Source organism: Heterodontus francisci, chromosome 4, assembly GCF_036365525.1.
Source record: "Heterodontus francisci isolate sHetFra1 chromosome 4, sHetFra1.hap1, whole genome shotgun sequence".
Taxonomy (NCBI): domain Eukaryota; kingdom Metazoa; phylum Chordata; class Chondrichthyes; order Heterodontiformes; family Heterodontidae; genus Heterodontus; species Heterodontus francisci.
In genome coordinates this window covers 111,588,369-111,603,611 of record NC_090374.1, presented here as the reverse complement: position 1 = coordinate 111,603,611, position 15,243 = coordinate 111,588,369, and the positions used below count along the sequence as shown (strand labels likewise).

At 46.9% G+C, this 15,243-nt stretch overlaps 1 protein-coding gene across 2 annotated transcripts in view; it reads left to right on the top strand.

Moving 5' to 3' along the window:
• The window catches only part of LOC137369196 (guanine nucleotide-binding protein G(q) subunit alpha-like), a 266,092-nt gene that overhangs the window by 232,675 nt on the left and 18,174 nt on the right, over positions 1–15,243 (top strand). For both annotated transcript variants that reach the window (XM_068029997.1, XM_068029996.1), the window contains exons 5-6: positions 274–403; positions 10,809–10,962. In XM_068029997.1, the coding sequence (XP_067886098.1) occupies positions 274–403; positions 10,809–10,962 (284 nt within the window). The remainder of the gene's footprint in view (positions 1–273; positions 404–10,808; positions 10,963–15,243) is intronic.

The following is a 15,243-nucleotide window of genomic DNA, read 5'->3' as shown; positions in this document are numbered from 1 at the left end:
AGATTATGCATTTCAGTATGTCATCATTTGCCTAGCAAAAATGGCTAAGGTTCATGTAAATTCTGCACGTAATAAATATGACTTAAAATGATTTTACTACACTGAGCTAGTGTTTTATTAATAATATAAATCTTAGCCAAATGCATGTACATTAAAATGTGAAAGACCTCTCATCTATTATGCAGCATATCTGATAGATTGACTAACTCTCCAAAATTTTCATGACTTTCTGGCCTGGTTCACATACAGTTTGGTGTTGCATTGATTTTTCAGAATGGTTGATGTTGGGGGTCAGCGGTCAGAGCGAAGAAAATGGATTCACTGCTTTGAAAATGTGACGTCTATTATGTTTTTAGTTGCCCTTAGTGAATACGATCAAGTACTTGTGGAATCAGACAATGAGGTGAGATATATTGTGGGTGACAATCCATGCAGTCTTATTTATTATATGGTAAATTTTGCCCTTAATAAGGTTTTATATTATAAATCTGAGTTTGATATGCTGTACCATAAGTATAACAAAAGCAGCTTGCATTTTTATAGCATATGTAGCATAGAAAAGTATGCCAGTGAGTAAAAACAGCCCTGAACCAAAGAATTGATGAGAATGGGGTGACCAAAACCCTGCAGTGCAATAAGGGAGAGTGCTTAAAGGAGGTGAAAGAGGCAGAAAGATTTAAAGGTGAGACCTAGACAGCTGAAGAGGTTGCCTCCAATGGTGGGCAGGGAATTGGTATGTGAGGCCAGACCAAGAGGAGCTGAGATGGAGGAACTTGTAGCATTGGAAAGGATTACAGCGATAGAAAGGCTAAGGTCATGAGTGACTTGAACAAAAGGAAAACAAAATTTCAGTCATTGTAGTGGTGGGGGGCTGGGAGCCATTGTAGGTCAATGAGTGTGAGCGATGCTTGGTGTGAGATATGATATGGGCAGCTGGATAAGTCTGAGTTGGTGATCAGAGAAGGGAATGAGGTTAGTGATGATTTACGTATTTTGGCAAAATGTTAAAATTTTTAAATTCATTTTTAGCCACTTTCTGTGGCTTTGTTACAGTCATGTGCTACATGGTATATTCTAAGTAGTATGTTGATGCACCATTGCTGCAGATTATGTCATGGAATGATAGGATATGTGTAGTCCCTACACATTGCTGAATTTCCAATTTTGGTCTGCGTGGGAAAGTAACAAACTGGGGATGGCATTTCTCCCCTGCTAGGGAAGGGATTGTCAGTGAGCTGCACTAACAGATCTCTCAGTACCCAGTTTTTGAGTAACCATGAGAAGTGAACAAGTTGCTGCCGATCCTTTTGGTGGTGTGTACAAGATGAGAAGGGGCCCAATGAGCAAAAGAGGAGAAACTTAAGTTTACAAAAGGCAGCCTATTTACTTGAACACAAAAAATTGCAGTACATTGCTACAGTAACAAATTCAGTACACCCATTTTGTTGAAAGGCATGTGAACCTTCAGCAATTTAAAAAGAACTTCCAAAGATTTTGTGTGCTAAATTTATTGCACTGTTCAGAAAAGAAAAAGGGATAATTTTAGTATAGTTAAAATCTGCTGGTCTGGTGTCGAGTTCTAATTCCTCCCCTTGATGAACCTCAAGGTGAAAAGAAGCTTGCAAACAAGCCTCTCCATGTAACAATAATGAGAATAGCCACTGAGTCATCTGGGCACAAATTGTGAAAGTGTGAAAGGAAACTCATTAAGATGATCAGTCGAAAGATTTTCAGAACTTGATGTGAAAATAAAAAAGAGGCCATTTGAATAAAAAGGGGTAATATTGGGATATTTTGAATCCTGTTGTGGGGACATGCTTGCCTATTGTAACTAAAGCTCTGTTTGTACAAGCATAAAAAACTATGATCCCTTACAGAAGTTATGGGCTCTAATTTTAACAGAAGTTCGGAAACAGTGAAGGAGAGCCCCAATGTGGGCGATGTAGCTCCAAGCAAGATTGATGTAGAGACCAAACCAATTGTAATGGTGAAGTTCATTTACACACCATCAAAATGGCCAAGAAGTTGTCTGGTAGATGCCCAGCCTTTAACATTATTCCAGTTGGATGCAGCTGCTCGGGGCTAGAGTGAACAGACCCTGGTACTTGGGTTAATGGAATGGGGTGCCTGGGAAATCACAGACTAGAGGAGGATGGGGGTCCTGGAGCAGGGGAGCCCTAAGGCTTCCTTGAGGGGTCCAGAGAAGCACTGATGCTTCCTGGCCTACAAGGCAACGCTTTGTTTTAAAAAGAAAACTTGGCATATTGTTTCTCTTCTAGCCCTGGCTCCTGTTCCTGGTAGGTTTGGCTGACAAGGAAGCTGCCATTGCTCCATGCGGAGGCCTCAGGTTAAAATTGCAGATCGAACCCAGGTGATATCATGGGAGCCCGATCTGCATACTTGAATATCCATCAGCTTCAGGCAGCATTACACTCAGTCAGATCAGGAAGGAAAAGGAGTGGCTAAGTCCTCCCCCCATATTTTAGCTACCCCCCTCGCCTGGTTTCAGACAGGCAGGGAGAATTAAAATTGAGGCTATGAAGTCGGGCACTAAGTTCAGTTATCATTAATGCTGTTAATAGAGCGATTCCACCTGCTAAATAGTGGTGCAGTGGTTAGCACCGCAGCCTCACAGCTCCAGCGACCCAGGTTCAATTCTGGGTCCTGCCTGTGTGGAGTTTGCAAGTTCTCCCTGTGTCTGCGTGGGTTTCCTCCGGGTGCTCCGGTTTCCTCCCACATGCCAAAGACTTGCAGGTTGATAGGTTAATTGGCCATTATAAATTGTCCCTAGTATAGGTAGGTGGTAGGGAAGTATAGGGACAGGTGGGAATGTGGTAGGAATATGGATTAGTGTAGGATTAGTATAAATGGGTGGTTGATGGTCGGCACAGACTCGGTGGGGCCGAAGGGCCTGTTTCAGTGCTGTATCTCTAAAACTAAAAAAACTAAATTTGGATGTCTATGAAACCCGAAATATGGAGTCTTGGTTGGCCTTTATAGCCACTCCAGGCGCTGCTCCACACACACCACTGACCACCTACAGGCGCTTACCCATTGTCTCTCGAGATAAGGAGGCCAAAGAAGAAAAAAAAGAAGAGGAGTCTTGGTTATCAAGTCAATCTCCCCAACAAGATGTCGAACATTGTGTACTGGGGCATATAACCTGATGAGACCTTTCTTAAATTTCTGTTGTTTTAGTAGTTAGTTGACCTTCCTGACTCCCGTTATATACAGCCATCTGAACTCCCCTTTTTTTTCCCTCCTGTTCACAGAAATTTTCTGTTTCAATTGAGATTTTTTGTTTAATCAAATATATACACTTTGAGTTTATATCTTTCCTGTATTTTAATTGTCATTTTTCAGCTTGATACTAACTGCTGGAAATATGTTTCTATCAGCAAGATCAGCTGTAGAAACATTATTTTTACACTTTTGGGCCTCACCCAAGTAGTTCCTTGTGGGGCCAACTCCTGGCTTTAAAAGGAAGTCCAGAGGGCGAAGGTGTAATGGCTGAAAAATCAATATCCAATAGTGGACCATTAATCCACTCATCTTCGTAAACCACTGCCCTGTCTTTAGCCTAACTTTTCCTTTCAAGGACAAACCAGCAATATGCTCAACTCTCAGCACTGCCTCCAATCAAGTTTTCAAACAGGGAAAACATGACAGGTGAGTATGAGATAAGTTGAGATGATTCGTGGAAGTATGTTCTGACAAATAATTACATAGAAGATACAGCATAGAAAATGGCCATTCTTCCTAACCAGTCCTTGCTGGTGTTTGTGCTCCGCTCAAGCCTCCTTCCATCATACTCGATCAGTGTAGTTCTCTATTCTGTTCTCCCTCATATGCTTAGCTAGCCTTCCCTTATCTGCATCTATACTATTTGCCTCAACCACTTCCTATGGTAGCAAGTTGTACATTCTCACCACTTTGGGTAAAGTTTCTTCTGAATTCCCTATTTGTTTTATTGGTGACTCTCATATTGATGGCCTCTAGTTTTGTTATTCCCTACAAGTGGAAACTCTATCTGTCTATTCTATCAAAGCATTTCATAATTTTAAAGACCTCTATTAGGTCACCATTACCCTTGACCCAGCCTGTTCATCCTTTTCTGGTATTATCTTTATCGATATTCTTTATATCATATGACGACCAGAGCTTTGCACAGTACTCACAGCTGCAGACGAACTTGGAGTGGGACAGGGAGAATCCAGTTGTCGTGGTCCACATAGGAACCAATAACATAGGTAGAACTAGGAATTATGTCCTGCTTAGAGAGTTGAGGAGTTCGGGTCCAAATTAAAACACAGAACCTCAAAGGTAATAATCTTTGGATTGTTACTTGAGCAGGGATCGGCATCAACATGTTGCACCATGGGCATTTGACAAAATTATTGACTCAACCACGGTCACTGGGGGCAGTTAATCTGTATATAAAATGTATAGAAAACCTAATGCCATCAAAAGATGGTCAGATTTAAAATGCATTTCTCCCTATTTAGTGAGCTACCTGGTATTGTTTTTGCTTGCACATGTAGTCAATGTCTGCTCACACACATGATTGAGCGATGCAGTGAATCCAGATAGATGTCTGTCTGTTAGGAGTCATCTTGATCTGTTTCTATTTCTCTGCCCTCTCACTCTCTTCCTCTCAGTGTCGATCCCTATTCCCTCTCTGTGCCCATCTCCCTTCCCCCATCCCTCTCCCTTCGCCCTCCCCATCCCTCTCCCCCCCTCCGCCCTCCCCCCCCCCGCCCTCTCCCCCCCCCGCCCGCTCTCCCCCCCGCCCTCTCCCCCCCCGCCCTCTCCCCCCCCCCCTCTCCCCCCCGCCCTCTCCCCCCCCCGCCCTCTCCCCCCCCGCCCTCTCCCCCCCCGCCCTCTCCCCCCCCGCCCTCTCCCCCCCCCCCGCCCTCTCCCCCCCCGCCTCTCCCCCCCCGCCCTCTCCCCCCCCCCCGCCCTCTCCCCCCCCCCCCCGCCCTCTCCCCCCCCCCGCCCTCTCCCCCCCCCGCCCTCTCCCCCCCGCCCTCTCCCCCCGCCCTCTCCCCCCCGCCCTCTCCCCCCCCCGCCCTCTCCCCCCCCGCCCTCTCCCCCCCCCCCTCTCCCCCCGCCCTCTCCCCCCCCCGCCCTCCCCCCCCCGCCCTCCCCCCCCCCGCCCTCCCCCCCCGCCCTCCCCCCCCCGCCCTCCCCCCCCCGCCCTCCCCCCCCCCCGCCCTCTCCCCCCCGCCCTCTCCCCCCCCGCCCTCTCCCCCCCGCCCTCTCCCCCCCCGCCCTCTCCCCCCCCGCCCTCTCCCCCCCCGCCCTCTTCCCCCCCCCGCTCTCTTCCCCCCCCCCCCGCTCTCTTCCCCCCCCCGCTCTCTCCCCCCCCCCCCGCTCTCTCCCCCCCCCCTGCTCTCTTCCCCCCCCCCCCCGCTCTCTTCCCCCCCCCCGCTCTCTTCCCCCCCCCCGCTCTCTTCCCCCCCCCGCTCTCTTCCCCCCCCCGCTCTCTTCCCCCCCCCGCTCTCTTCCCCCCCCCCGCTCTCTTCCCCCCCCCCGCTCTCTTCCCCCCCCGCTCTCTTCCCCCCCCCGCTCTCTTCCCCCCCCCCCGCTCTCTTCCCACCCCCCGCTCTCTCCCCCCCCCCCCCCCCCCGCTCTCTCCCCCCCCCCCCGCTCTCTCCCCCCCCCCCCCGCTCTCTTCCCCCCCCCCCGCTCTCTTCCCCCCCCCGCTCTCTTCCACACCCCCCGCTCTCTTCCCCCCCCCCCGCTCTCTTCCCCCCCCCCCCGCTCTCTTCCCCCCCCCCGCTTTCTTCCCCCCCGCTTTCTTCCCCCCGCGCTTTCTTCCCCCCGCGCTTTCTCCCCCCCCCGCTTTTCTTCCCCCCCCGCTTTCTTCCCCCCCCCGCTTTCTTCCCCCCCCCCCGCTTTCTTCCCCCCCCCGCTTTCTTCCCCCCCCCCCCGCTTTCTTCCCCCCCCCCCCCCCGCTCTCTCCCCCCCCCCCCCCCCGCTTTCTTCCCCCCCCCCCGCTTTCTTCCCCCCCCCCGCTTTCTTCCCCCCCCCGCTTTCTTCCCCCCCCCGCTCTCTTCCCCCCCCCCGCTCTCTTCCCCCCCCCGCTCACTTTCCCCCCCCCGCTCTCTTCCCCCCCCCGCTCTCTTTCCCCCCCCCCCCGCTCTCTTTCCCCCCCCCCGCTCTCTTTCCCCCCCCCGCTCTCTTTCCCCCCCCCCGCTCTCTCCCCCCCCCCGCTCTCTTCCCCCCCCGCTCTCTCCCCCCCCCGCTCTCTTCCCCCCCCCGCTCTCTTCCCCCCCCCCGCTCTCTTCCCCCCCCCGCTCTCTTCCCCCCCCCCGCTCTCTCCCCCCCCCCGCTCTTCCCCCCCCCCGCTCTCTTCCCCCCCCCCCCCCCCCGCTCTCTTCCCCCCCCCCCGCTCTCTTCCCCCCCCCCCGCTCTCTTCCCCCCCCCCCGCTCTCTTCCCCCCCCCCGCTCTCTCCCCCCCCCCCCCGCTCTCTCCCCCCCCCCCCCCGCTCTCTTCCCCCCCCCCGCTCTTTCCCCCCCCCGCTCTCTTCCCCCCCCCGCTCTCTTTCCCCCCCCCCCCCGCTCTCTTCCCCCCCCCCCCCCGCTCTCTTCCCCCCCCCGCTCTCTTCCCCCCCCAGCTCTCTCCCCCCCCCCCCGCTCTCTTTCCCCCCCCCCCCCCCCGCTCTCTTCCCCCCCACCCCCCCTCTGCCCATACAATTCGGAAGGCAAATAGCATGTTGGCCTTTATTGCAAGGGGATTGCAGTACAACAATAAATAAGTTTTTCTACAGTTGTATAGGGCTTTGGTGAGACCACAGCTGGAGCACTGCGCAGTTTTGGTCTCCATATCTAAGGAAGACTGTACTTGCATTGGAGGCAGTACAGTGAAGGTTCACTAGATTGTGTCTTGGGATGAGAGGGTTGTCCTATGATAGGCAGAGTTATTTGGGCCTGTACTCTCTCGAGTTTAGCAGTATGTGAGGTGATCTCTTTGAAACATCACAGATTCTGAAGGGCCTTGACAGGGTAGACACTGAGAGGTTGTTTCCGTTGGCTGGGGAATCCAAAACACAGGGGCACAGTCTCAGGATAAGGGGTTGATCATTTATGACTGAGAAGAGGAGAAATCTTTTCACTCAAGGTTGTGAATCTTTGGAATTCTGTACCCCAGAGGGTTATGGCTGCTCCATTGTTATATATATTCAAGACTGGAATAGAAAGATTTTTGGTATCTAAGGGAATTAAGGGATATGGGGAGCTGACAGAAAGTGGAGTTCAGGCAGAAGATCAGCCATGATTGTATTGAATTGCGGAGCAGGCTCGAGGGGCTCTATGGTTTATTCCTGCTCCTATTTCTTTATAGGTGACTGCAATGCCTTTGGGCAGGGCAGTAGAAATCAGCCAGGGCCTCTTGTCCGTGGAGTCCTCTTGGAATGTATACAAATGGACGTTGGGAAATAAGAACCAATTCAGCTGCATAACCAGTCAAGGTCCAACAGCCTGCCAGTATTGATCATTTAGATCCAGATGAGGAATGACTATTAGTGACTTGTAGTGCAGTGCTTCTGGTGCTCATTAAACAGTATCCCTTCATTCACAGCTATTAGAGGAAGGTATAAAAATTAAGTGTCTGCAGGTAACACAACTCCTGGTGGATGATGAACAACATTCTACTGTATCTGAAGATTAAATTTCAATCAAAAAATAAGGATGATCATAATCGTAGCATGTACAGTGGGACCCCACTATAACACAGTCCACTATAATGCGGAATCCGGTATAGTGTGGGTCCACCATGGACCCCAGAAATTTCATGTAACTTCATTATTTCAGAACATTGTTGAAGTATAAATGCTCCACAAATGGTTTAGAACCACGCAATTAGATGGCAGCCTCATGATTAACTAAAGTGCCTATTTTCTCTGAATAAATACTGGGCAGATTGCACTGATAGCCATACAATGATTAATGCAAAATCATATGTACTGAATCACAAAAGAGAAAATCTTACACCATCCCCAAGAAGCTGAAAATCGTTGCTCAGATCAAGGAAGACACTATTTTTTATTTTTTTATTTTTATAGATACAGCACTGAAACAGGCCCTTCGGCCCACCGAGTCTGTGACGACCATCAACCACCCATTTATACTAATCCTACATTAATACCATATTCCTACCACATCCCCACAATTCCCCTACCACCTACCTATACTAGGGGCAATTTATAATGGCCAATTTACCTATCAACCTGCAAGTCTTGGGCTGTGGAAGGAAACCGGAGCACCCGGCGAAAACCTACACGGTCACAGGGAGAACTTGCAAACTCCGCACAGGCAGTACCCAGAATTGAACCCGGGTCGCTGGAGCTGTGAGGCTGTGGTGCTGACCACTGCGCCACTGTGCCGCCCTATGCCAGCATCCATTTCGCAAAGAAGTGGATTGTTGAATCAATGCTTCGTAGTTGGCTTAAAGATGAAGAGACGTTGAGAAAGGTATCAATGGAAATGGATGAAGGTGGCAAACAAGAAAGAAAGCCTGAAATGCCAACAACACACCCCTCAACAAAGCCCTATACACTTGGTTGACCCAGCAGAGAGCTGAGGGCGTATCCATATCCTGTCCTGTTCAAGCTCAGGCGAAGAAGTTTTGCCACCAAATGAACGGCAATACCAAAGCCTCAGTAGAGTTTGGAGCCAGCAAAGGATGGTTAGTGAGATTTAAGAACTGATGTAGCATTTTGCAAGTTACTATAAGAGGAGAACAACAATCTGCAGACAAGCCAGCTGCTATATTATTTCCCACTGAATTAAAGAAGATAGCACATGAAGGAGGATACACCGAAGAATAAGTCTACAGCTGCGACGAGATGGCCCTGTACTACAAAATGTTATCAGAAGACACTAGCAACAAGAAACAACACCAACAAAATGTTCAGATTTAAACAGATAAAGGCAAATTTGACAGTCCTCCTTTGCTGCAACAAAACTGGTCGACACGCGGTGTCATCGGAAATTCACCAAACCATGCTGCTTCCATCATCTAAAGCTAAAATCACTGCCATGCCAATACTCAAGTAGCACCAAAGCCTGAATGACCACCAATTTTCGAAGACTGGTTCCACCATAAATTTGTACTAAACATCAGAAAACATCTCAGACAGAACAAGCTGCCTAAGAAGGCCATCTTGCTGCTTGACAACTGCCCTGCCCACCCACCCCCCATTGAACTGGGAAACACAAGACGAAAACATGAAATGCATCTATCTACCGAAAAGCACAATGTCAAAGATTCAACCCCTTGACCAAGGCATCATATCGACCTTCAAATGTAACTACAGAAGAGGACTGATCAAGAGAATGGTGGACAATAATGATGATGTGACAACTTCCCTGAGGAAACTCAACATGAAAGAGGGCATCTACATTATGCGGCCATGGCTAGAAAGAAGTGCTAATCAACTGTATCAAAAACTTCTGGAGACAGGCTCTCGGCACTGCATTTGAGACAGAAGCCAACAGCAATGACCAGGAGCTTTTCTAAGGCTTCGCTGAAGAAGTCATACTTGAAAATGGGAAGAGAGTTGTGGACTACGATGAATTTAATGCCCATGATCTAAATAATGCCAGGTCTGTATTTGGAGCTGAATTAGATACTGACAACATCAATACATGGCTGAATATTGATGCCCAAGAAGCTACCAAGGAGACAATGACAGATGATCAAATATTGGCCGGTGTACGGATCCAAACCCTCAAGATGTCTGGCAAGCTGATGAAGATGAATGTGGCAACAATGTTGAGACTGAGCCACTGCCATCATCCCATACAGTCCTGCACTACCTCGAAGAATCGCTGAGATGGTTGGACAGCCAATGAAAAATCAACTGCTGCAAGTGTGACCCAACCTCAGAACATTCTGCATCTAGCAAAGGCAGAGGCGAAGAGTAAATGTGAACAGTTAAAAATTACTGATTTCTTCAACACTTGTCTACCATTCAGTAATGACCGATTGTACATGTATATTCACATTTCTTTTACCAGAAGAAATAAAATGTAATTTATTTGAATTGATTGTCTTCATTTTGTTTGTTTTTATTATTCAGGCTACTGGCTTGGTGCTTTTGAAATGACTTCACTATAATGCAATCTCACCTATAACATAGTCTCATGATGTGGACCACATTATAGCAGGGTCCCAATGTACTTTTTGTATTACAATTGTGTGTATGTGTAGCTAGAAATGCACCTGGAAAAAGTAATATTTTTCATTCAGATCACTAGAAGTTGTAAGATAGCAAAACCAGTTTTATTTCACTCTGAAGCTTGCCCAGTTTTAGAGTAATTGCCAGTGTTTGCCTGCAAGATGACTCTCAACGATGCCAAAGTAAACAGGAACAGTAGTGGAGAAAGGGAATTGAGGCCAAGATCAGCCATTATGTAATTGAATGGCAGAATAGGCTTATGGGGCTGGATGGCCTATCCTGTTCATAATATTGGAATACTTCCCAATAATCTTGCTATCTTTTTAAATTATCAGTGGGACTCAAACTGTGTTGCTAACCCATTATATAAAATATTAATGTGTGCGTGTGTATATTTATTTAAGTAGGTATATTTACTTTAATTCTGGCTATTATGTAAGTAGTTATCACTTGTCAGCAATACTCTGATACCTGGTGTCACAGATGTGTTGTAAAAAAATGTATTCTTACTTCATTTGGGCATGAATCAATGTCTACAGGAATAAAGTACAGTGCCTCAGACTAGTATCCTAGTTCTCCTGATTTCTGATTGTAAACTTATTGCTTCAATGTAATTCATTCCAGAATCGAATGGAGGAGAGCAAAGCACTATTTAGGACAATAATCACATATCCCTGGTTTCAGAACTCCTCAGTCATCCTGTTCTTAAACAAGAAAGATCTCTTGGAGGAGAAGATCATGTATTCTCACTTAGTTGATTATTTCCCAGAATATGATGGTAAGTAAAATTATTGCCAAGGAAATTTTACAAAAGTGCTACTGATTAGTTTATGAACTTAAACTACATGCAAAGCTTTGAAAAACAAGTTCTTGGAAATATCTTGCTAATTCTTGAAACAACTGATCAAGTATCAAGGTATATTGAATTGGAGTCTCTGTCAGCTTTTAAAAGTTATATGGTTGCAGGGAATCATGATTAACATTGTTTACTTTTGTTGATTTCTGGATCATATTTAAATTGAGTAAATTGGTATTACAATGAAGTACGTAGAAGTTACAACATAGAAACATGCCTTTCTGCCCAAACAGTCCATATGAGTGTATATCCTCCAAGTCAGCAGTAATCTTAATGCTATGAGCACGCCCACCCTATTTCTGTATCACCCTATTGCCCTTTTCATTCAGCTACCTATCTAACCTCAGAGAGGTTGAAGGTAAAGGAAATCAGCAGAGACTATGGTTAAAATTAAGGAAGAAGAGAACACTTAAAACTGTAATGGGATTTTGTGATCAGTGGTGAAGCAACATTCATCATGCTGACAGCTGCCCACAGACTTTTGAACTTACTGTCATCCGCTGTCTGATCCAACGCAGCACCCTCTAAAGATGATCTGTCGCATGTGTGAGCAGGGCAAGTGACAGCAAGGCTCTTCAATCAAACAGATTGAAGAATCCTCACTGAGAGATGCAGCGGTTAAACCAGGAAGAAAAAGAAAGACTTGTATTTATCTCGCACTTTTCATGATCACCAGATGTCACTTTACAGCCCATGAATTACTTTTGAAGTATAGTCACTGTTGTAATATAGGAAATGTGGCAGACAACAAACTCCCACAAACACTAAATAATCACCATATAATTTGTTTTTCTGATACTGATTGAGGGATAAATATTGGCCAGGACACCAGGGATCATTGCCTGCTCTACTTCGAAATATTGCCATGGGATCCTTTCCATCTACCTGAGCAGGCAGTTGGGACCTTGGTTTAAAGTCTCATCCAAAAGACAGCATCTCTGACAGTGCAGCATTCCCTAAGTACTGCACTGCAGTGTTGGTCTTGATTTTTGTGCTCATGCCCTAGAGTGGGACTTGAAACCAGAATCTTGTGATTCAGAGGTGAGTGTGCTACCAACTGAGCCAAGGCTGGCACCTAGAAAGTATAAATTAGATTTAATTCATTGTAAAATTGTGTACAGAAAGTAAGATAAAGAGAAGGAAAGAAAGATAAGATAAGAAACAAAAAGGTTAAAATAAAAGAGTTTAAAATCTCCAATGCTAAGTTTTGAAGGAATGAGACTCTAAACTTGTAAAATTAAATTTGCGGTGCCAGAGAGATTGTTTGGCAGTAATTGACCTAACATGCTGTTAAAAATTCACTTATACCTGAATGCACCAGTTTAACATTTTCTGCCATGCTTATTGGGTAACTGGTGGATAAGTACAGCAACCTCACACCCTTACATGGTTTCAATGCTGAGTCTCTTGGCGAGATACTGATATAGCACAGCTTATAAGAGCAGGACTAACTTGGACAGCAACTTCCTAATTTCTGTATTTAATTGTGCATATGCAGACTCTGGAGGTTGCTGTCCAGTTTATTCAAAATGGTGAGTACTGTTAGTCTCACTGTTATTCTCAACACAATATCCGGCCATTTGTCAGGTACAAAAAAATCGAAAAGGCTAATAGAATGTTACCTTTATAACTAGAGGACCAGAGTATAAAGGAGGGACATTTTGCTATAAATACACAAAGTCATGTTACACTACATCTGAAGTACTTGTGTGCAGTTTTGGGCACCCCAACTTAGTGTATATTGGCCTTGGAAGGAGTGCAGTGGAGATTCACCACGCTGTTACCAAGGCTTCAAGGGTTAGATTATGAGGAGAAATTACATAAAACTAGACTTGTATTCTCTGGAATATAAAAGGTTAAGGGGTGATTTGATTGAGGTTTTTAGGACTTTGAAAGGAATTGATAGGGTGGATGGAGAGTAACATTTTCTGATATTAAGGAGTTCAGGACAAGGGGACATCACCATAAAGGGACCAAAGGGTATGGGGCGAAAGCCGGAACAGGCTACTGAGTTGGATGATCAGCCATGATCATAATGAATGGCGGAGCAGGTTCGAAGGGCCGAATGGCCTACTCCTGCTCCTATTTTCTATGTTTCTATTCACCAGGCTATTCTGGAGGGAAGTTTGGAAAACTTCTTCATGCAAAGGGTGTTAGAAATGTGGAATTCTTCCACAAAAAGCAGTAGATGCTAGCTCAGTTAATAATTTTAAATCTGAGATTAGTAGATTTTTGCTGGGCAAGGGTGTAAAAGATATGGAACCAAGGCAGATGATGGAGTTAAGATGCAGATCAACCATGATCTAATTGAATAATGAAATGGTCTTGAAACTGAATAGCCTACTCCTATTCTTATGTTCCTATTCTTAAATGTTGACATGGTCCCTGCTTCACTCACTAACTCCAGTAATACATTCCTCAGTCTCACAACGCACTATTTAAAAATGATTCTGTTGCTTGCTGTTACCATTAACCCTTGCAGCAAAAAACTTAACAACTTAGCTTATGATTCCTGAACAATGTGCCCAAAATACATTATTTTCCTCAACAACTTAAATTTATATAGCAGACTTAACCTAGGAAAACTCTAAAGGCACTTCACAGGAATGCAAACAGACAAATTGAAACCAAGGCAAAGAAGGAGATATTAGGAAGGGTGACTAAAAGCTTAGTCAAATAGATAGATAGGTTTTAAGGAGGGTCTTAAAGGAATAGTGAGGTGGAGGTTTGGGGAGGGTATTCCAGAGTTTAGAGCATAGATGACTGAATGCATGGCTGTCAGTGGGAGGGTAAAAGGAGTGAGTGAAACAGAGGAGGTCAGAGTAGAAGGAATGCAGAGTTCCTGGAGGATGTTAGAAAGATGAGGAGAAGTGTGGCTGTGGAGGGATTTAAAAACAATGAGAATTTTAAAATCAATAAGTTGGTGGATCAGAAGCCAGTGTAGCACAGGTTAGGAAGTGGGCAGCAGAGTTTTGCATGTGCTGAAATTTATGGAGGGTGGGTAGAGGGGAGGCCGGCCAGGAGGGTATTTGAATAGATGTGCCTAGAAGTAATAAAAGCACAAATTAGAGTTTTAACAGCAGATAAGCTGAGGCAGATGTGAATATAGTCAATGTCACAGAGGTGAAAGTAGGCAATTTTTACTTTGGAAGGGATATGGAGTCAGAAGTTCAGCTCAGGGTCAAACAGGATGGCAAGGTTATGAACAGTCTGGTTCAGCCTGAGACTATAGTCAGTAAGGGGGATGGAGTTGGTGAAGAGGAGGAAATGGAGTTTGTTGCAGAGGCCAAAGATGACAGCTTTGATCTTTCCAGTATTTAATTGGAGGAAATTGTGTCTTCTGATAACAGGAAGTGGAAAAGGTGAGGGAGGTGGTAGTGAGGTGTCGTCAGCGCATATGTGGAACCTGATACCGTGACCAGAATTTTATCCTGGTGACTGTGGTCTCAATATCTGGAAAGAGCGATGCCGAGAACTCTGTGTCACCTCTTCTCTGGAAGGCCTGCTGAATCTAGTGCAAGTCAGGCAATTAAGTGGACAGCAGCGGGCCTTCCACATGATCAAGGATCCTGTTGGTGTAAGTCCGGTCTCGGCAAGCTTCTGGCCAATCAGAAGCTGGCAGCACCACTGCAGAAGCGGTGGCTGCTGCCGGAGGAGCACCTGACGGAGGCCCAGGGAGGGCGCTGGACCAAGGCCACAGGTAGGTCAAGGTGGGAGTAGTGGGAGAGGGGGTGTAGAGGGTTCACTAGCAAGGGCAGGGGGGTGGCTCTCAGTGGCCCCCCCCCCCTCCCCCATTCCCAATGTCGGGTCCCTTGTTCAGGCACCGTGCTTTTTAAGGAGACACCCCCGGAGCTGGGAAGCAGCCCGCAAGGCTTTTCTTGCCATGCGGTGAAAGGGCCGCCCGCTGCACAGCTAATTGCAGCAGCAACGTGATCCGGCTCTTAATTGGTGATTATTTGCCCAGTTAAGCCCTCAATTAGCGGCAGGACGGGAAGGCTGTTCACTCACCGGACTTTCTGCTCTTCCCACCTCCAATCCCGCTATGGGCAAAAGCATAAAATTCCACCCCCACCCACCCCTGCCCATTTCTTTGGATGATATCACCATGTTGCAGTCGGCAGGTGAGAAATAGGAGGAAGACAAGAGTACATCCTTGGGGGACTTGAGAGATGACAGTGTTGGGATGGCAAGCGAAGGCATTGT